This window comes from Syzygium oleosum, unplaced genomic scaffold (assembly GCF_021117445.2).
Source record: "Syzygium oleosum isolate NSW1041296 unplaced genomic scaffold, Sole_v2.1 Sole_v2.39, whole genome shotgun sequence".
Taxonomy (NCBI): Eukaryota; Viridiplantae; Streptophyta; class Magnoliopsida; order Myrtales; family Myrtaceae; genus Syzygium; species Syzygium oleosum.
This window is the reverse complement of record NW_026607523.1, coordinates 2066079-2087414: the sequence shown is the minus strand read 5'-3', so window position 1 is coordinate 2087414 and position 21336 is coordinate 2066079. Positions and strand designations below refer to the sequence as shown.

Below are 21336 nucleotides of genomic sequence, written 5' to 3'. Positions count from 1 at the left end.
CCAACGTTTGGATGCTGCTGCTGCTTAGTTGTGGAAGGCTGGAGAGGACCAGTTGAGTTTCAAGATAATGTTCACGCTAATTGCGATTCTTAGATTCAAGGGCCTTCTCAAACTTCTTTACAAATAATTTTCGTGGCTGTCTGTCCATTCTCTGTACTGAAATTTGAAGGGCCATATCTTTTTCAGGAGCTTGTTGTTCTAGACGCGTCAGGGAGTGTTATTGAACCAAAATCAAACTAAACGCCCGCTGCCCAGCAAGCACAAATGTGCTACAGCGGGTGTTAACTGTTTGTTTTAGACTCGAAAATCGCTTTAAAATCACTCAAGGGCGTGCCGACACATACCTGAACCATGGCAACCTGTGAGGGCCGACTCGGAGTGTGTCAAAGTGGACAAAAATCAAGCTAAACGGCCACCATCCAGCCATGGATGGTGGCGGCCAGCCCAAACATGGAATGGGAACATCATCCATAACACGTCGAAAGGACGACAATCCTACGAGAAAACAACATTGGCTATTCATATCACAACAAAACGGATTGCATGAAAATTACAAGATATACAAAATGAACTAAATGCCCAGACAGAAGTAAACAAGCGGACACTCAACCGAGAGGACATCACCAACTACTAATCTTTGACATTAACTAGTATCAAAATAAACATGAACAACGGACAAGAAAATGAGCCTAGCCTAGAGTACTAAAGCCAACTTGAACCACCACTCGGATTTAGAGAGTTGTTGCGCCATTTTGACCCTAACATTTCCATGATGAACATAAACTTAAGCATCAAGAAAAATGACAAGAAAAACAACTAAGGCGACTGATGGCCAAACGAGGGAAACTCGGTTTCAAGGTATGAGTACCAGTCTTGAGAAACAAGACGCATAGCTTAAAGGTTAAACTCACACACATTCAAACACCATGACAGAGCTAGATGAACCGGTAGACTGCAGGAATGGGTTTGTGACGCCCTAGATGGCGACGCAAGCTAGCATACTTTCGCTTTAAACTCTGATCCCGTGTTCAGGAACACGGCGACTGAATCAGAACCAAAATAAAATAAGATCAAGACATACAAGAAAGACAAGCTCCAACCTTGAATGATGAAGAGAAACAAATGAACAAACTCCATCACTCAACCGACTTGCCACTTTGCTAATTTCCCGACCAAAGAAGATTTCTCAAGTAAGTATTTGATTGGGTTATTTTCGGTCACCAACAAGATTTGATGATGGAGGGTGTATTGCCTTAGTCTATGCAACACCCAGATTAATGCAACGCATGTCTTCTCAATGCATGTCGAATTTGGAAACTATTTGTAAATTAGGCAATGATCTCATCCAATATCAATTTGAATAGTTCTTTTTTTTTTTGCTATAATCAATTTGAATAGTTCATTACTTAATATGATCGATATTGTTATCTACTGTGGATTTTCGCTATCTTTGGGTGTATGTGTGATATCCACAAAATAAAAAGAAAATCACCCTAAGTTATGAAACTTTCCTAACTTAACAACGTGTTTTGATGACAATCCGATCTCTAACTATGGGATATGATATTCGGCATAACGAAAAATCTTCCATCCTATCCATAACCTCTTGGATATGATCATTGATTTATCATGTTTCAAAATTTAAGCGAGAAACCTTCTATTAATATCCATAACCAATTGGATATTGGATATGATGCTAGTTTATTTCATTTTCAAATTTAAACAGATAAGCCAAATCTTGTAGATTGCGTGAATGTGATTTGACGATAATGTTTATCTCTTATTTGATTTGTTTTTGCTAAAAGAAAGGCTAAAAAGATTATGTAGAATTTGAATTGATTTTTAGAGATAATTTGCATGCTTAGAGTTTATCTAGTTTGCTTTCTTTAGATTGAATATGATAGATTTCATCCACTCTTGAATTCATTCTAGGAGAATAGGATAATTTTCAACTTAAATTAGATTTTAGATTAATTTATTGCTTAATTTAACTTAGATATTATCCTAATCTCGATTGTTTATTTAGGGTAATTTTTAATTCCGAATTTCCATGAAAATTACCCAAAAAAAAAATCATTTTAGAACAAGTTAATTTTTTTTGTAGGATAGATTGCATGTTTAATTTAGGTTATTTATTTATTCCGAATTTTAATAAGAAAATACAAAAACAATGCTCTATAATAGGTTAATTTTCTTTCCTTAATTTAAAATTGCATGTTTAGATACTAGGCATTTTTAATTTCGAATTTTAATAAAAAATAGAAAAAATATATCATATGTATGTCATATAGTCTTAGGATCATGAAATTGCACGTCATTCAAAAATTGCATATTAGGGTATTTAATTAGGAATTGCACGTTTTTTTTTGTACGTCATTGCATATATGTTAGTTTTCATATAATCAAGAGAAAACCAAAGAATAAATTGACTAGAATTGCGTGTTAATTAGAAATCATATTAGGATTAATGATGTGATTTTTTAACTAACATTGCAAATGTTTACGTTGCTTCAAAGTAAGTATGTTCTCCCTATCTTGCAATTTATTTATCACTTTGATAATTGGATGTTAATTTGGTGCATGATCATCTCATATGTTAGTAAGCAATAAAATTAATCCAAACTGCCTACTCAAACATTTTCATGAAAAGAAATGGTATTGAAAGGGCATTAGAGTAATCTAGTGTAACCAAGTCAATATACTCATAATCTCCCGATACTTTACTTGGGTTTCTAATTGACCAACTGTAAATAGATTAGTGGTGATTTCTAATGGAAAATCATTTGCATATTAAAAACTTGAATCATAATTCACGATTTGGTATGAACTAAGGAGAGCCCGAGTTAAGTCTAAGCTTAATGATCCATTAGCCCAAGCTGCCGCGACCTTACCTTGAGGAGCACCACCTAAGGGTTTGGCTAATGGATCATTAAGCCTAGACTTAACTCAGCATCTCCCAAGCCTATGCCAATTCGCAACTTATGAATTAAGTTCTCAACATGAAAATGATTTTTAATTATGAGTCGTCACTAATCTATTTACAGTGAGTCGATTAGAAACCCAAGTAAAATTTGAACTAGAGATTATGAGTATAGGGACTTGATTACATTAGATTACTCTAACGCTCTTCGGTATATTTTTTTTTCATAAAGATATTTGAGAAGATAGCCTGGATTAATTTTATTACCACCTAACATGTGAAATGATCATGCGGTATCGTAAACCACCAAAGTAATACTCAATAATCAAAGTAATAAATAAATTTCAAGATAAGGAGAATGTACTTACTCAAAACAATGTGAATGTTAGTTTGAAAATTACATCATCAACCCTAATATAATTTCTAATTAATAAGCAATTCCACTCTATATATTTTTTGGTTTATTCTTGATTATATGAAAACCAACCTATATGCAATGATGTACAAAACGTGACATATAATTTCTAATTAAATGCCTTAACATGCAATTTTTAAATGACATGCAATTTATGTAAGACTATATGACCGGCAAACGATGTATTCTTTTATTTATCAAAATTCGTAATTAATAAAAACATATTATCTAAACATGCGATTTTAAACTAAGGAAATAAAATTAACTTATTAAAATTTGGGATAAATAAATAACCTAAATTAAACATGCAATCTTGTTCTAGAAATGTAATTAACTTATCTTACAATGATTTCTTTTTTAGGTATTTTTCATGGAAATTCATAATAAAAAATTACCCTAAAAAAACTACCAAGATTAATATAACATCTAAGTTAAACTAGGAAATTAATTATTCTAAATCCTAATTTAAATTGGAAGTTATCTTATCTTTTTTGAATATATTCAAAAGTGAACCTAATCTATCCTATTCTATCTAAAAAACCAATCTAAATAAACTCTAAGAATGCAAATTATCTATAACAATCAAATTAAATTCTACCTAATCTTTTTTATTTATTTATATTTTCTTTAGCAAAAAGAATTAAACATTGATAAACACCCATTAGATAACATCAACACAATTCAAAAAATTTATATTATCTATTTAAATTTGGAAATAGAATAATCCAATGATTATATCCAAGTGGTTATGGATATTGATGGAAGGTTTTCCATTTAAATTTGGAAACAAGATAAGTCAACGATCGTATCCAAGTGTTATGGATATGATGGAAAATTTTCCATGTTGAGTATCGCATCTAGTGTTTAGAGGTCAGCTTGTTAATTTACGAAATCTTAACTTGGGGTGATTCTTAAATTTTTATGGATATTACGTACTCACTCAAAGATAGCAGAAATCTACAAAATAGGCAACAAGTTTAAAAGATCAAACTAGAAGATAATCTTACCTAATTTGTGGATAACTTTCCAAATTCGAACGATAGGGATCAGGATTGCGGATCACGAGACTTGACGGGACGGTGGCTCGTGGTGATTCTCAGCCGGCAAGGCTCAGCTGACGCTGGAGCAGCGACTCGATGATGTCAGGCTAGGTGGCAGCAAAGACGACGGGACAGAAAAACAGAAGCTTGGCGAGTCCCGGCTCTTAATGGGACTCGGTGGCAGGTCGACACGGCGGTGCAGGGAGACGACGGCTCGACGGCTTGGCCACACGGGGAGGGGACAGCAGCTCATCTCGGCATCGGTTGTAACAGATCATGGCTCGTCGCGGGGCTCTAGCGTTGCGGCGAGTCTCGGCTGCAACGGGCGTGGCGGACTGGGCTCGTCGGGACGAAGGGCAGCAGCTCGGTAGCTTGTCGGTCGTTGGGGGTGTGTCACGGGTATCGACGGTGAGGAGGAGCTAAGCTAGTCGCGGCTCCTTTTCAAGATCCTCCTCATTGTCGTGTGTCACAAATGTTTTGCCTCCCTCTTTATTGTCTCTTTATGCTGCTTATATGGTGGCCTTATCGGGGAACTCTATATTAGCAGAAGATGTCCCTTTCTCTCTTGGAAATTCTTGTGCCCGGATCGCTGAAATTGTGGGGCCTTTTCAAGGAAAGAATATCACAGTTTCCCTCTTCTTTATTGACCAGAATCGCTTGTGTAATAAAAGAAAAGGAAAGATATTCATTCTTTTTCTAACATTGGCGAGTCGCTCCCTCTATATCTTCTCTTGATTTTCACGCCTCGTGCACATCAGAATTTCCCCAACGATGCCAATCTCTCCCCTTTTTCTTGTGACCGAAGATATAACCTTTTGATTTCCAAATTTGTTGAGAGGATTAAATCTTCCCAACATTTAATAATCCACATGCTAATTTCGTCCATCATAGGTCTTTAATGGGAGCTTTAGTCTAGATAATTCAATTGAGCATGGAACCATCTACCACTGGTCCGACAAATACGTAAATGCTTTTAATATCTATATGCTGTGCAATTTAACTCTAATATTTTTGTTTATCACTAGCAAGCATAGTTGGGATTCCAAGCTTGTATCCCAAAGTTGGCTACCAAAACTTTGTATATATAATTCAATTGAGCATGGAACCATCTACCGGGTCCGACAAATACGTAAATGCTTCTAATATCTATATGCTATGCAATTTAACTCTAATATTTTTGTTTATCACTAGCAAGCATAGCTGGGATTCCAAGCTTGTATCCCAAAGTTGGCTACCAAAACTTTGTATATGGAATGCGACCATCAAACTCAATTACTGTTCTTTTGCAGATAATCAATTGGTTTTTGCCAATATCGAGTTGTGAGAGGCTCGTTTTGCCTCCAAAATAGGCATAACATCCCTTTAATGTGATGAATTATTTAACCTTCTAGACTCTTTATTCCATCTTCAGCAACCCGTAAAAAATTTTGAATCCTAGCTAGATGCTTGTTGAAGTATTAACTATTTGGATCAACCACCCAACAAGCAATCATACATAATGGCCGTTAACTAGAGCATACATGTTTCCATTAAGTTGTGGTTATGATACGATCATCTAAAATCTATCTTCTCTTTATCTTTCCCAGACATCGGGTAAGTACAGAGCAAGTGCTATAACTTTTGTACGGAGGACACTTAAGTGCCATAACTTTTTTTTGGATCACTTGAGTGCCATAACTTTATGTGCTTTTTGTGGGGCTACTCCGGACTCAATCAATCACCTATTCTTTCAGTGCTCCTCTACAAGAAGTCTGGCGTTTTTTTGGGCAACTAAATGCTATATTCCATGGCGAAACCGTCCGTGGCATGAGCATATAACATGGGCAATGAAGGTTTTGTGGAGGATCATCTTTTGCTCATCGTCTCACCAGGTTCTCATTTGGTGCTCTTTGTCATATAATATGGATGAAAGAAACAACTCTATCTTCCGCAACAAGAGTATTTTCATTCCTGGAATGCGCAATCATATGATCAAAGTGGTGAAGGATAAAGCTTCAACCCTTGGAAGAGTTGCAGACACGCCAATGAATAGGAGATTACAAAGGAGTTGGGGGCTATCATCTTCCATTTTTACTTAGTTGGTCTGTCTTAGCCTTCCTTTGTATAGCTTTCCTGGCCTCCTTTGTTTTTGAGGTTTAGGTTGCCGTGTTCCACTGGGTTTGTATAGTCCCTTTGGAACTTGGTCTTTGTTTAGCCTTGTAAGTGACCCTTTTGTTCATTCGGGGCCCTGGGTTGTCTCTTGTGATTTGTATAGTCCTTGCTGGACCGCTCTTGAACCTATATGGACAGTTATGTCTTAATAGGGTCAGGTTTTGGTTTGAGCTTTAGCTTGTATTTGGTGTTTGAGATAGTTATATATACACTTACCTTTACCAAAAAAAAAAAAAAAAAATAACTTTCAAAAAAATGATCACTCAAGTGCCACTTACGAGCTGATCGTGAGGGCCCGAAACCACGGCTTTTCCGGTCGAACGGTGACCTTCCTGGCGAGGCGAGCACCACCAGCTTGAAGAGGGGTGTCGGTGAATCATTCCATGGCCTCCGTTCGTCTCGAAATTTCCGTTTTAGCCTCCGTTGAAAGGTAAAAATGCTTCGTAGTCAAACAATTTATCGAGCCGATTTGTGTGACTACGAAGCATTTTACCTTCGTCAACGGAGGTTAAAACGGAAATTTCGAGATGAACGGAGGCCATGGAATGATTCACCAACATCCCCTCTTCAAGCTGGTGGTGCTCGCCTCGCGGGAAGTCACCGTTCGATCGGAAACCGCGTTTCGGCCCTCACGACCAGCTTGTCGAGGGTTGGTCGTGAGGGCCTGAAACGCGGCTTTTCCAGCCAAACGGTGAGCTTCCCGGCAAGGCGAGCACCACCAGATTAAAGAGGGTGTCGGTGAATCATTCTATGGCCTCCGTTCATCTCGAAATTTCCGTTTTAGCCTCCGTTGACGAAGGTAAAAATGCTTCGTAGTCACACATTTATCGAGCCGATTTGTGTGACTACGAAACATTTTTACCTTCGTCAACGGAGGCTAAAACAGAAATTTCGAGATGAACGGAGGTCATGGAATGATTCACCGACACCCCCCCTTCAAGCTGGTGGTGCTCGCCTCGCCGGGAATGTCACCGTTCGACCGGAAAAGCCGCGGTTTCGGGCCCTCACGATCACCTCGTAAGTGGCACTTGAGTGATCATTTTTTTGAAAGTTATGTCACTCAAGTGAGCCAAAAAAAAGTTATGACACTTAAGTGTCCTCCGTACAAAAGTTATGGCACTTGCGCTGTACTTATCCCCCAGACATCACATAATGATGTATCGGCTGTTCTCATCTTCATAATGAATGTGTTTCATTTTCGTTTTAAGAGCCTTTTCTCTCAATCTATTTAGAGGCAACGATTCTCAACACGAACCATTTGCACGTAATTAAATTGGTTTGTTTAGCATAAATGGGTCAACGTCATTAATAGTGTAACACAAAAAAGATAATCTATATGTGTACAAATAAACTTTTAGTTGAAATCAAACATGATATCAATATATGTGCTCTCACAAGCATTTGTGGATATTACTCATGCATCGAGTGTCATATGGCTTGACCACCTACAAATTTGTTTTAATGTTCTCTTGAACATATTTATGTAACAAATTTGTCGGGGTGTATCATGAATTTCACACCTTCAATTTTAACTATTTCACCAATTGATATTCCCAAAGACTATGACCATTTAAAGGTATTATGGATGAATTAAAGTAGTTTCATGTGGATGACATAAGATTAATTTTTTGAAGTAACTTCGAGAATTCCGTTCCTAAGGAGAAGAACATCATTTTGATTGACTCATACCATGCGGTTCAAAACAATTTCACTACCAACAACCAATCTCAATCTTAAGTCCTTAACTCACTAAAGAAAATGACAAAAGGTCTAACTTTGTCCCCTTAGGTAAAGGCGACAAATTTTTTGTCGACGGGTTGGTGCATTTGCTCCATTGTCTTTACCCAAGGCCACAAAATCCTTTTTCTATTGTCGCCTTTGATACCTATTCGTTGCTTAGATACCAAAGGCGACGGACAATAATTCATTGCCTTTGGTAGAGAAAGGAAGCGACGAACAATAAAATTTGTTGCCTTTGGAAACCAAAGGGGGAACAATAAGGTTGTACACCAGCCAAAGTCATTTTTGAAGCCGTACACCAGCCAAAGTCGATGAAAATTCGTTGCGTTTATCGGGTCTATGGCGATAAAAATTCGGTTGCTTTAGGTCAATTTTCAGGCCAAATTGGTACCAAAATGCAATGAAAAATTTGTCGCCCTCGTTAATTTTTTGTCACGTTAGGTTTAATTTTCAGGTTAGGCAAGGTGATGACATCCCATTAAGGCGGCATTCTCTCTAGCTAAAACCAAAGCAGTGCCAGGAGATTGAAGTGGAGATGCAAGGATGTGGCGGGCTTGTATGACAGATTCGTCACATCCTCGAAAGCTTAGCAACCAGAAAACTCGGGTCGTTCTCAAAGACATCCGGGAATTCGCAGGGATTTCCGCTCTCTCGAGTGCAACCCGATAAGTAGGAATGCAAAGTTATTGTGCTAATCGGGTGGCTGTCGATAGAAGGAGGAGAATGTGCAGCTTTGATCGGGTTTTACTACCCTCATCCTCCCTCCTGATCTCTCATTTTATAGTGGGCTGATGTTATTTTGTTGCTTTTGACGAGTGAAAGTTCGAATGGCCAGAAAAAGAAGAGACAGGCTGGATGTCGTTTAAAAGTTTTGGTTCAGAACTACGGACAACCTCAATCTTATTTCAGTTCAATCTCACACAAAGTTCTTAAATGATACATTTTTCAATGAAGGACGGTCTCCCACATGCCTTCTTTTATCAAGGTGAAACCAAAGCACATGGTGAAGCAATTACATACAAATCATCCTTTCTCCCAGCTGTAGCACGGAAAACTTCAGTCATGTCGAGTTGTTCCGGGGCTTGCCCATTTGCTAGCTTCCAATCATAATGATACAACAGTGATGCAAGTATAAGTTCGATGCTGGCTGCCGCGAATGCAATGCCTGGACAGATCCTCCGACCAGATCCAAATGGAAGGAATTGATAGTGCATCCCCTTATAATCCGCCGAAGATTCGACAAACCTCTCCGGCTCGAATGTCTCCGGATTTGTCCAGTATCTTGGATCTCTTCCTATAGCATATGCATTAATAATGACCCTCGAGTTCATAGGAATATCGTATCCGTTGACCTTGCATCCTTCCGTCGGTGCTCTGGGGATCAATGGTGCTGGTGGGTGCATTCTGAGAGTTTCTTTGATAATACACTTCAGGTAATGGAGTTCTTCGGTATTTGATTCTTGAACACGGTCCTTTCCCTTTAAAACCCGCCGTATCTCGTCTTGCGCCTTGGCCATCACCTTTGGGTTCTTGAGCATTTCCGACATCGCCCATATGAGCATTGTCGATGATGTCTCGCTTCCCGCGGCAATTATATCCTGCGAGAGTCATGCAAATATACCCCACTATATATAATATTTTGCGAGCATCTCGGAAATGATTTTGACGATAGTAAAACTTATTTGAGTATTTAATCGATTTGATCAAGTATGAAGCTATATTATATGAATATCGATCTAAAATGAACGCGAGGCTATTCTAATAGAGACTTCGTTAACAATCAAGGTAGAGACAATCTTATAGGAAGAAAAATGTTTTAAGTACTGGAGAACGTAGAAGCAAGTGTGGAAGCATTGCAACGACGAATGATGTCAATCCAAACTTTCCATCTATAGAGATTGATGAATTGATGTGCTCAGAACCTGCCATATAGAGAGGATTTGTTTGACTGGCCAGATTGATTGAAGGTTCTACACTTTATTTTATTGAGGAATTTTCTCTTAGCTCTGTTACCTGTAGACAGATGGACACTAATGGCTACTAGATCCATGCTTAACGTTCAAATTTGGATGCCTATAAGAAGACCAAACGATGAGCCAAACTGAGTCCATCTATAAGTGCTTGAATTCGAGAAATCGAAGCATTTTTAGAGAGTTCTCGAGTCTGTCTCTCCATTGTTGCATTGCAGTCGATTAAGTGTTGATCCAAAGAGCTAGCAAGAGTGTCAACCCCCTTTGTAAACATACGAGATAAGTGGTAATACTTAGAGTGAAGACATTTGCCTAAGTGAGAGAAAAAGTGTGTGGGAAGATCTTCGTATGCTCTTCGGAGACGTAGTTTATGGTCTTGGGAGTGAGTCTACGACGTCGTGTGGACAAGATGTGAGAACAACCGTTGGAAGAGTCCGTTAGTGACGCAATCTATAATGAGGTAGTTGCAGAAGGAGGCGATTTCCACGCAAGGCGGTATTTGCACTACACTAGCGGATTTAACCTATTTGGGCTACAATAGCCAGATCGTGATTCCAGGATAGAACTTGAAATCTGAGAACCTAACCTGTGGAAACTTATAGGTTCCAGGTTCCAAGGTATACATGATAGGTTCTAGGTTCCAAAAATTGAGGAGCCTTTTTTGACGGGTAGATTCTAGGTCCTAGAACTTGGAACCTGAAACCTAAATAAGTTTTTTGTATTTTAACTTGGTCTATGTCTTCGCGTGATCCCGCAGTGTTTCATGGCGTTAGATGATGAGTGTATAATCTGGAATCACTAGTCTGAGCTTTCATTTTATAACTTGTTAATATTTCATATTCTTCACGTGTCTAAATATAAGTTGTGGTTAGTGGATTATAGCAGCAAGTGGTGGTCATTAAAGGTGATGATTCACTGTAATTGTTTAATTAATAATACAGGTGGAATCTGGGTAAACCTTGGAACCGACCCTCGAACTTGTAATAGGGTAGGTTCCAAGTTCCAAAAAATGAGGAACCTATTATCATGGGTGGAACCTATACGGAACATGAAACCGCTCACCCGTAGTATCGATTCACACAATGACTTCTCATCTTAATTATAGTTGTTTGAATCGTAATGCCAGGAAAACTAATCTTTTGTATTCTCTTTGACGAATGATAAGCTCATTCAGTATTGTTGCGTTCATTTTCGTTTTGTTTAACTAAAAATTAAATTAATAAAAAAAGAATCTGTTAGACCCTGGAACCTACCCTGGAACCTGTTCCAGGGTAGGTTCCAGGTTTTAAGTTCCGACGGGTAGGTTCCGGGTTCCAAAAAATGAGAAACCTATGCCCAAGGACAGGTTTCAGGTTCTACATGGAACCTGTAGGGAACCTGAAACCGCTCACCCTTAGTAGGCATTGCTGGAGAGAGCACCGCCCCCTCTCTCTCCTCCACTAGATTTTCTTGAAGCTTCGATCTCTAGATATTTCCAAAGTAAATTCAGGTAACAAGTTGAGCTACTTGTCAACTTGCGCCACCTCTAGATTTCTCTGGAAAGAAATCTGCCAGAGCAAGTGGGCAAGCAATAATGCTTGCATGACTCCACCGACATTAGCTCCCTATAAATAGGAGTGCTCCATGTGATGCGTCCAGTGAGAGAGTGTGTAGAGTAATGTTATGTTGGTGAAGTGGGTGGTGTAAGAGTGTGTTGTTGTGGTGTTGTGAGCGACGCGAACAGGAGTGAGGCCGAGTATGAGAAGTGAATCTATTAAAGTGAGGAGTGTGTGAGTGAAGTGAGAGACTTGTGGGCGAGTGAGGGGTCACATAAGTGTGTGCATTTGTAATTGTTAGGTTTTGACTTTCAAATTGATGACAAGGGTATTTCGGACCATGCACATTTATTTTAGGGGTTTTTTGAAGGGGAACTATAAAAGAGATGTCTTGCGCAACGCATCTCTAACCCTAGCCTCCACATTCTCTCCTTTCTTTATTCTTTCTATCTTCTTGTTTGATCATTAGATCTTGTGGCTCACCAAGTGATTTTTTGAGCTTTTCGATTGCGATGAAGAAACGGCTTCAGGATTGTGGAATAAGCTGGAGAGCCTCTACATGAAGAAATCTCTTACAACAAGATTATTCTTGAAGCAGCGTCTTGACACGCTAAAGTTGCAATAAGGTACTCCTATCTAAGAACATCTAGATGAATTTAATAAGATTGTGATGGATATGAAAAATCTAGATTTGAAGTTAGATGATGAAGACCAAGCCCTAATTGTGTTATGCTCATTACCGAGCTCGTATGAGAATTTTGTGAATTCTATGCTATATGGGAGGGAATCCATAACTCTTGAGGATGTGAAGGCCATGTTGAATTCTGCGGAGATGCATACAAAGTTGAATGTGAGTGGTAGTAGTGATAAAGGGCAAAAGGACACCAGAAGTGCCACAACTTGTGTACGGCGATCACTTTGGTGCTATAACTTTTTTTTGGATCACTTTGGTGTCAAGTCGGAGGAAAATAGATCACTTTAGTGACTCCGGCCAAAAAGCTAACCTGGCATTTATATTTAAAAAAAATGGCCTGACTTGTACACGTGAAAATTATGTGGCTTTTTTTCGAATTTTTAGAAAAATATAATAAAAAAAAAAGTTGCAGCAGCGGCGAGGGAGGCTTCGCCGCTACTGCCGCCAACCCACCACCGCCAGGAAGGGCCGGCAGTGGTCGGCGAGGGCCGGATCCGGCGAGGCTAGACCTCACCGTCGCCTGGGTCGCAACGGTGAGGTCTCGCCTCGCCTGGGTCGCGACGGCGAGGTCTCGCCTCGCCCAGCAAAGGCGAGGCCGACCTCGCCGTCGCGACCAAGCGACGGCGAGGTCTCGCCTCGCCCAACAAAGGCGGGCGAGATCTCGCCGTCGCTTGGGTCGCGACGGCGAGGTCTCGCCTCACCCAAATGAAGGTGAGGCCGACCTCGCCGTCGCGACCCGGTGACGGCGAGGTCGGCCTCGCCTTTGTTGGGCGAGGCTAGACCTCGCCATCGCACAGGTCGCGACGGCGAGGTCTCGGCTCGCCCGGCAAAGCGAGGCCGACCTCGCCGTCGCGACCCGGGACGGCGAGGTCGGCCTCGCCTTGCTGGGCGAGCCGAGACCTCGCCGTCTGGAGAGCGAGAGTCGCCGCCGGGCAAGGCGACTCGCCGGATTTGGCCTCGGGGCGAGGCGTGGTGCCGGGCCACGACTAGGGCGCGACCCTCGCCGACCATTGTGCCCACCACCGCCGGCCCTTCCTGGCGGTGGTGGGTTGGCGGCAGTAGCGGCGAGGCCTCCCTCGCCGTTGCTGCAACCATTTTTTTTTTTTAATATAATATAATTTTTTTATAAAAAAAGTACACGTCAGATGGCTAAACGGCGTCGTTTTTGGTTTTTAATGCTGACTGGACCTCTCCGGCAAGCCGTGTCATTCCGACCCTCGGCATGGCACTAAAATGATCGTTTTTCAAAAAGTTGGCATTGATCCGCCTCGGCGAGCCGAACCACGTGCGTTAATTCAAGCGTGATCGTGGTGGTGGTCACTAAAATGATCGTTTTTCAAAAAAGTTGGCACCAAAGTGATCCGAAAAAAAGTTATGGCACCAAAGTGATCGCCGTACACAAGTTGTGGCACTTCTGATGTACTTTTGCCGGTGATAAAGTAGAAGGCTTAGTTGTTAGGAGAAGGTCGAATCATCCTGATAAGCGCATTAGTAGTAAAGGACATTCGAAGTTTAGATCAGACCGAGACAAGAGTAAGGTGGAGTGTTACTATTGTCATAAATTTGGACACTACAAAAATGAGTGTCCTTTGCTCAAGGCTAAGGGGAAGAAATCGATGGAAAGTTCCGATTCGGCTTGTCTAGTGAAAGATAACGAGTCAGCTGATGCAGACAATGTTCTTACTGTTTCATCTTCGAATTGTCGTGTTGATGATGAATGGATTTTAAATTCAGCATGTTCATACCACATGTGTCCAAATAGAGATTGGTTCTACACATATGAGAAAGTAAGTGGTGGTTCAGTTTTGATGGGCATCAATGCAGTTTACATGATTGTGGGTATTGGTACGGTGAGGATCAAATGTCATGACAATATAGTAAGAACTTTGACAGGAGTTAGGCTCATATCAGATTTGAAGAAGAACCTTATTTCGTTGAGTAGTTTGGATTCCACTAGATGCATGTACGCAGGTGGAGGTGGAGTTTTGAAAATTTCAAAGGGCTCCTTGATTGTGATGAGAGGTAACAAGAAAAATGGTCTTTATGTCTTGCAGGGAAGTACCATTGTGGATTTTTTAAATATATCATCCTCTTCAGAATCTGAGAAATCAATGTTGTGGTATATGCGGTTGGGCCACATGAGTGAAAGAGGAATGTGTATCTTGAGTAAATGTGGTTCACTTTATGGGGATCATATGGTCTCACTTGACTTTTGCGAATATTGTGTTTTCAGGAAGTAGCGCAGAGTTAATTTCAATACCGGAGTACACTCGACGAAGGGCACGGTTGACTATATTCACTCCAATTTGTGGGGACCTGCACAAGTTACATCTAAAGGTGGTGCAATTTATCTTCTGACATTTATTGATGACTTTTCTAAGAAAGTCTGGGTTTATTTCTTGAAGCGTAAGAATGATGTTTTTGATACGTTCAAGAAGTGGAAGATGTTGATTGAAAATCAAACTGGAAAGAAGATAAAGCGTCTTAGAACAGATAATGGTCTTGAGTTTTGCGGAGGTGATTTCAACAAGTACTATGAAGATTCAGGGATAGTCCGACACCGAACAGTTAGGCACACACCTCAACAAAATGGGGTGGCAAAGTGCATGAACATGACACTTTTAGAGAGAGCTAGGTGTATGCTCTCTAATGCTGGACTAAGGAAAGATTTCTGGGCCAAAGTCGTGAACACAACGTGTTATTTGGTGAATTGTTCTCCTTCAACCGCAATTGAATGTAAGACTCCAAATGAAGTATGATTAGGTAAACCTTCCGATTATTCTAATTTGAAAGTTTTTGGATGTCCCGCTTATTATCATATAAAAGATGGTAAGCTTGAACCTAGAGCCAAGAAATGTATTTTCGTTGGTTATGCAGACGGGGTTAAGGGATATAGGTTGTGGTGTTCTGATCCTCAATCACCAAAGTTTATAATCAGTAGGGATGTTACTTTTGATGAAAATTCCATGCTTGATCAGAGAAAGGTTGTTATTGAGTATACAGGTATTCAGGAGGAAAATGTTGGGAAGGAGGTGGAGTTTATCGTGGAGCATCCACAGAGAACATTTGAAGATGTTCCTATTCAGCCGGAAAGTGATAGTGAGCAACAAGACTTATATTCAGTCAAAGATGATGTTGAAGAAGTTGAGCAACCTCAGACCTTGGCTGTAAGGAGAGCTAAATGACAAATTAAGCCTCCCCAAAGATATGGCTTTGCTGATTTGGTAGCCTATACTCTTACAGTAGCTGAAGAGCTTAGTATTGAAGAACCTTCTACATTCCGTGAAGCTATCATTTGTTCTAAATTTGAGAAGTGGCTTGTTGCGATGAATGAAGAAATTGAGTCTCTTCATAAGAACCAAACCTGGGATCTTGTGAAATTGCTTAAGGGCAAAAGAGCTGTTGGATGGAAGTGGATCTTCAAAAGAAAGGACAGAATTCCAGGGGTTGAAGATGAAAGATTCAAGGCACGCTTGGTAGCGAAGAGTTTTAGTTAAAAGGAGGGGATCGATTTCAATAAAGTGTTCTCCCCAGTTGTGAAACATAGTTCCATCCGTGTGTTGCTTGCGTTGGTGGCTTTTTATGATCTAGAACTTTAGCAACTTGATGTCAAGACCACTTTTCTACATGGCGAGCTTGAGGAGACAATATATATGTCTCAACCCGAGGGTTTTGTTGTTGAGGATAAAGAAGATCACATTTACAGGTTGAAATGCTCTTTGTATGGTCTCAAGCAATCTCCACGGCAATGGTACAAGAGGTTTGATAGCTTTATGTTAAGTCATGGCCACTCACGCAGTGCGCATGACAGATTGTGTGTACTATAGGAGATTACATGATGGTTCTTTTATTTATTTGCTGCTGTATGTGGATGACATGCTTATTGCAAAGCAAAGAACATGTTAGAGATACAACGGTTGAAGAGGCAACTGAGCAAGGAGTTTGAGATGAAGAATCTTGGAGCTGCAAAGAAGATTCTAGTTATGGAGATTCGCAGAGACAGACAGGTTGGGAAGTTATACCTTTCGCAGAAGAGGTATATTGAGAAAGTGCTTGAGCGCTTTGGCATGAAGAATGCCAAACCGGTAAGTACTCCTTTGGCATCCCATTTTAGGCTTTCGGCTTCTTTATCGCCTAAAACCAATGAAGAGGAAGATGAGATGTCTCGAGTTCCATATTCTAGTGCTGTGGGTAGTCTTATGTATGCTATGATTTGCACTCGTCTAGATATTTCCCAAGCTATTAGTATTGTGAGCAGGTATATGGCACATTCAGGGAAAGCTCACTGGCAAGCCGTGAAATGGATACTTCGGTACATCCGAGGCACATCGGATGTAGGTTTGGTCTTTGATAGAAGTTGTGATATAAGACATTCGGTTGTTAATTTCGTTGATTCTAACTATGCAGGCGATCTCGACAAAAGGAGATCTTTGACAGGTTATGTTTATATGCTTGGTGGTTCCGCGGTTAGTTGGAGAGCAACCTTGCAAGACACGGTTGCCTTGTCTACCACTGAAGCAGAGTATATTGTAGCAACGGAAGCGGCAAAGGAAGCTCTTTAGTTGAAGCGTTTGGTTACAGAACTTGGAGTGAAGCAGGAGGGGGCCTCCGTTATCTTTTGTGATAACCAAAGTGCGATCTAGTTGATCAAGAATGCGATGTATCATGAGAGAACGAAAAATGTTGACATCCGGTATCACTTTGTGCGTGATGAGGTTGCTAAGGGTACGATTACGGTGAAGAAAGTACCCACGGCAGATAACCTGGCAGACATGTTGACCAAACTAGTTCCTTTGACAAAGTTCAAGCATTGCTTAGACTTGATTGGCGTTTTCACCATTTGAGTTGGCTAAGCGGAGTTGGTGGTGTTTCATCCCTTGTTTCCTACACTGAGTATGCTCACGTAGGCTTAGGGGTGTACGTCGTCAATTCCGCTATTTTGGGGTGGCCTTGTGTGGTCACTTTTGGTGGTGAGGGAGAGAGGTTTTGTGGCATTTGATATATTGCTCTTCCGGAGATTTGAAGTCAAGGTGGAGATTTGTTGGGTTTTGACTTTCAAATTGATGACAAGGGTATTTTGGATCATGCACATTTATTTTAGGGGTTTTTTGAAGGGGGACTATAAAAGAGATGTCTTGCGCAACGCATCTCTAACCCTAGCCTCCACATTCTCTCATTTATTTGTTCTTTCTATCTTCTTATTTGATCATTAGATCTTGTGGCTCACCAAGTAGTTTTTTGAGCTTTTCGATTGTATTCGTTGTTGAAGATAGTGAAACCCCTCTCTCTCCCCGTGGTTTTTCCCGTTTTGGGTTTTCACATATATTTTGTGTCTCGTGTAATTCGATTTTGCTTTCATCCCTGCTATGTGAGCTTTTCGATTTGTTCATCTCTTGGTGTTGTTCCGCAACAGTGATAAATATTTTGTGCAGTGAAGTTCAACAGGCACACTCAATCTGAACCAATATTAACTCTCGCTTGCAATTTCTCTTTCCCTTTTCCTACTAACATCGCTACTTGTGCTCAAAAACAAACTTTTTCTAAACGGGTTGCATCTATATGTTCAGTTTTTACTTATTCAAAAAATCATTTCATCCCCTGCTTGGTTGCTTATTTGGACGAAACATAAAATGAAGGGATGTTTTCAAGTGGAGGCGTGTTTCCAAATTTTCTTCATTACCCAAAATATCCCTCTGCTTGAACCAATCACATAGCCTTCTCTAGAATACCTCTCATATTTGTTTCGCAAATAGGCTTCTCTCTTAAAGTTGATTGCTATATAATAAAATACCACAATCAAGGATCGCCATCTAATTTTTTAATATAAAAATAGTATAGATAACTGAATGACTTATTGATAAAGAGATTAAATTGACATATATTATTTAAAATAAAAATTAATGTTTATACCCCTTTTTTTTCTCAACTCCATCCTATTGCTATTTGTGTTTCATTTTTCTCGAAAAAATAATATTCAATATGAGGTATCAATAAGATAAAAAAAATTGTTAAAAGAGTGATTAATTCCACATAATCATAAATTCATAGGTCTCATGCAACATGCTAGTATAAGTTTTTAGTATTTGAACTTTTTAATCTCATAAAAGTTACATGGGAATATTGTATGGAAGCTATTATTTCAAAAGATACATATTAAAATATATTTTCTCTCGAGCATCATATAACATTGGTTATCCTGTACATGTGCTTCTAACATCAAATAACATGGTACAAATAATGCTTTGTGTGTGTGTATATATATACATACATGAATGCATATATTTTTAACATTATGATTTACATATTTAAGGAAATCTGTATGTCATGCATTAACGACTTTGACTTTCATGTTTCTTCACAGAATGGTTTTTTTATGGGTGTACAAGAACATTATTCGTCCTTGTAATAAGATTTGACAAAAAAGTTAATAATGGTAGTTGCGAGACATGACTAATATTATGTTATACGTCAGTTACATTGTAGGTTATGTAGGTTAATCCTTTTGATTATATCCTTTTTTTTCCTTATTGTAAATGCATTTCTTCATATTTTTCCATAAGAATTGTGCATTGGCAAATGAATATATAGAAAGAAAATAACGATTCACAACTTGATGTCAATGATTTCTTCATATAATAATGATTTTTGCTAAGAGCCAGGGATGTGATCATAAGATATATTAAGATAACGTACCAAGATGACGCCTTTGATGTTGTCCGTGGTAAGATGAAACCCGATCTCGTCAGACTCCTGGAGACGCTGTAGCACATCGACCAGATCTTCTTTATCCGACGCAACTTCTGGCCTACCAGAGCATTGTTCTCGTTGCATTTTGTGGTCAGCAAGAATAGTATTGAAGATTTCGTCGTACTTCCGCTTTATCTTGTCCAACTTGAATTTAATCCCGTTAATGTAGATCAGAAACCATAGGGAAGGGAAAAGCTCGCCTAGGCCGAACCCGCTTGCCAACCTCATAGCGTCCTCAAACGTCGAGATCAACTCGTCCTGCTGCTTGCACCTCTGGCCAAAAGCCGCCTTGCAAATGATGGAATTCGTGCAAGCAGAGATATTCTTGCTGAGATTGAGAGGGAGACCCGACGACGATCCGATGTACTCAACGAGACTGTTCACCTCCTCTTCTCGCGCCCATGTGATTGACCGCACGCGCTTAACACTCAGAAGTTCCAAAACGCAGATCTTGCGGACTTGTCTCCAATATTCTCCGTACCGAGCGAAGAACACGCTCGAGTTGTCGTAGCTCGACAATTGTGGGAACGGTGGCCTGTCGGCAAAAGTGTGCTCGTGGGTCTTGAGGACCTCCTTGGCTGCTTCAGGAGTGGAAATTGTTACGACGGGAAGCTCGCCGAGTTGAAGATAGAAAACCGGTCCATATGTTTTGGCTAACTTGTTTAGGCGATGGTGAGGGAGTTCGCCGAACATCTGGTGCAGATTTCCAATCAGTGGCAACTTCTTAGGGCCTGGAGGCAACCTCAGATTGAACCCTTTTGTTCCATGTCTGCTAGAGATCACTTTGATTAGAATGAACAAAAAGAGAGACAGTGAAAGGATGAAGGAAAAGGCAGAGAGCTGAAGCATCCTGAAAGCTAACAATGGGTGGTGCTCGTGTTTTGGTCAAGCATCTTGAGCTATCTTTATTGTGTTTTGTTATCCACTGGTTGGCATTTGATCTTTCTAGTTGTTCGAACGTCGTTTTCTCAGACAGTTGGAGTCTTGTTTTAAATAAGCATCTCAAAGTTGCCGACATCACTTAAGTTTTCAAGGTAAATCACATCTCTTACCAATCCTATCCGATGCAACCGAAATATCAACATAGTGCTAAGGTTTCTGGACTTGGATCCATGGTGATACTGACCTCAATTCCTTTGAGCCACCCAATGCCTGATGCAGCGAAACCACTGTCAAATCGAGGATAGATGGGTAATAGACACTTCGACAAATTTCAGAGGACCAGATCCTCGAAAGTCGGTGACCGTTAGATTACAAAAGAACAAATCTTGATCGTTCATCAAAACTTTCTAAAATATTTGTGAAATACCACTTTTTGAGTATAAGGTACCATAAAATGGACTTGGATACGATGTTTAGAGACCGTTGAACTAGTGATCCAAGGGTCCCTTTACCTGAGGGGTGATTTTAAAGCAAATATCGATGGATCTCATGTCACGTGAGCATTAATAGTTTAATCCAACTGCGGAGATTTTTTAAATTCGATTTTGTGCTATGAGGAAACAAAATCCTATTTGGCTTGGATTTTGAAGAATTAATTCAGAGGACCGGATCGTCGAAAGTTGGTGACCGATAGATTACAAAAGAACAAATCTTGATCGTTCATCAAAGCCTTCTAAAATGCTTGTGAAATACCACATTTTGAGTACAAGGTACCCAAAAAGTGTACTTGGATATGATGTTTGGGGACGGCACAACCGGTGATCCAAGGGTCCCTCCACCTAAGGGGTGATTTTAAGGAGAAAATATTCACTAGTATCATACTGCCACGTCATTGTCCTACGTGGCGTATCTGTTCCATTAAAAAAGTGACACGTGTCAAGTGACATGGAAAAAAAAAAGAAGAAGAAAAATTGGAAGTTTTCAAGTGCGCGTTCTCTTTCTCTTTTCCTTTCCAGCGTCTTCTCCCCCACCCTCTCTCTTTCTTTATTTCAAAATTTCAAGCCTCACGCTTCACACCTCCCTCTCTCCGTCTCGCAAAATCTGAGGATCATCTCTGGACGACCATCGCCGCGCTGCTGGAAAACGACGGAGGCTTGGTGGAGTGGAGTCGGGGTCGGAGGGTTGATGGCACGAGCTTTCCTCTAAAGAAAAGGTCGTCGGAGAGAGAGACTGACGCGAGTC

General features: G+C 40.2%; 1 protein-coding gene across 1 annotated transcript; it reads right to left on the bottom strand.

The window, feature by feature from the left end:
- Nucleotides 1-9124: 9124 nt before the first annotated feature.
- LOC115668675 (premnaspirodiene oxygenase-like) lies at nt 9125-20183 on the bottom strand. Its single transcript, XM_056305751.1, has 2 exons — nt 19159-20183; nt 9125-9864 (listed from the first exon to the last, which is right to left on the bottom strand). Exons 1-2 carry the CDS (start codon nt 20059-20061, stop codon nt 9247-9249), a joined length of 1521 nt encoding a protein of 506 aa, XP_056161726.1. The 5' UTR covers nt 20062-20183; the 3' UTR covers nt 9125-9246.
- Between the last annotated feature and the right edge of the window lie 1153 nt (nt 20184-21336).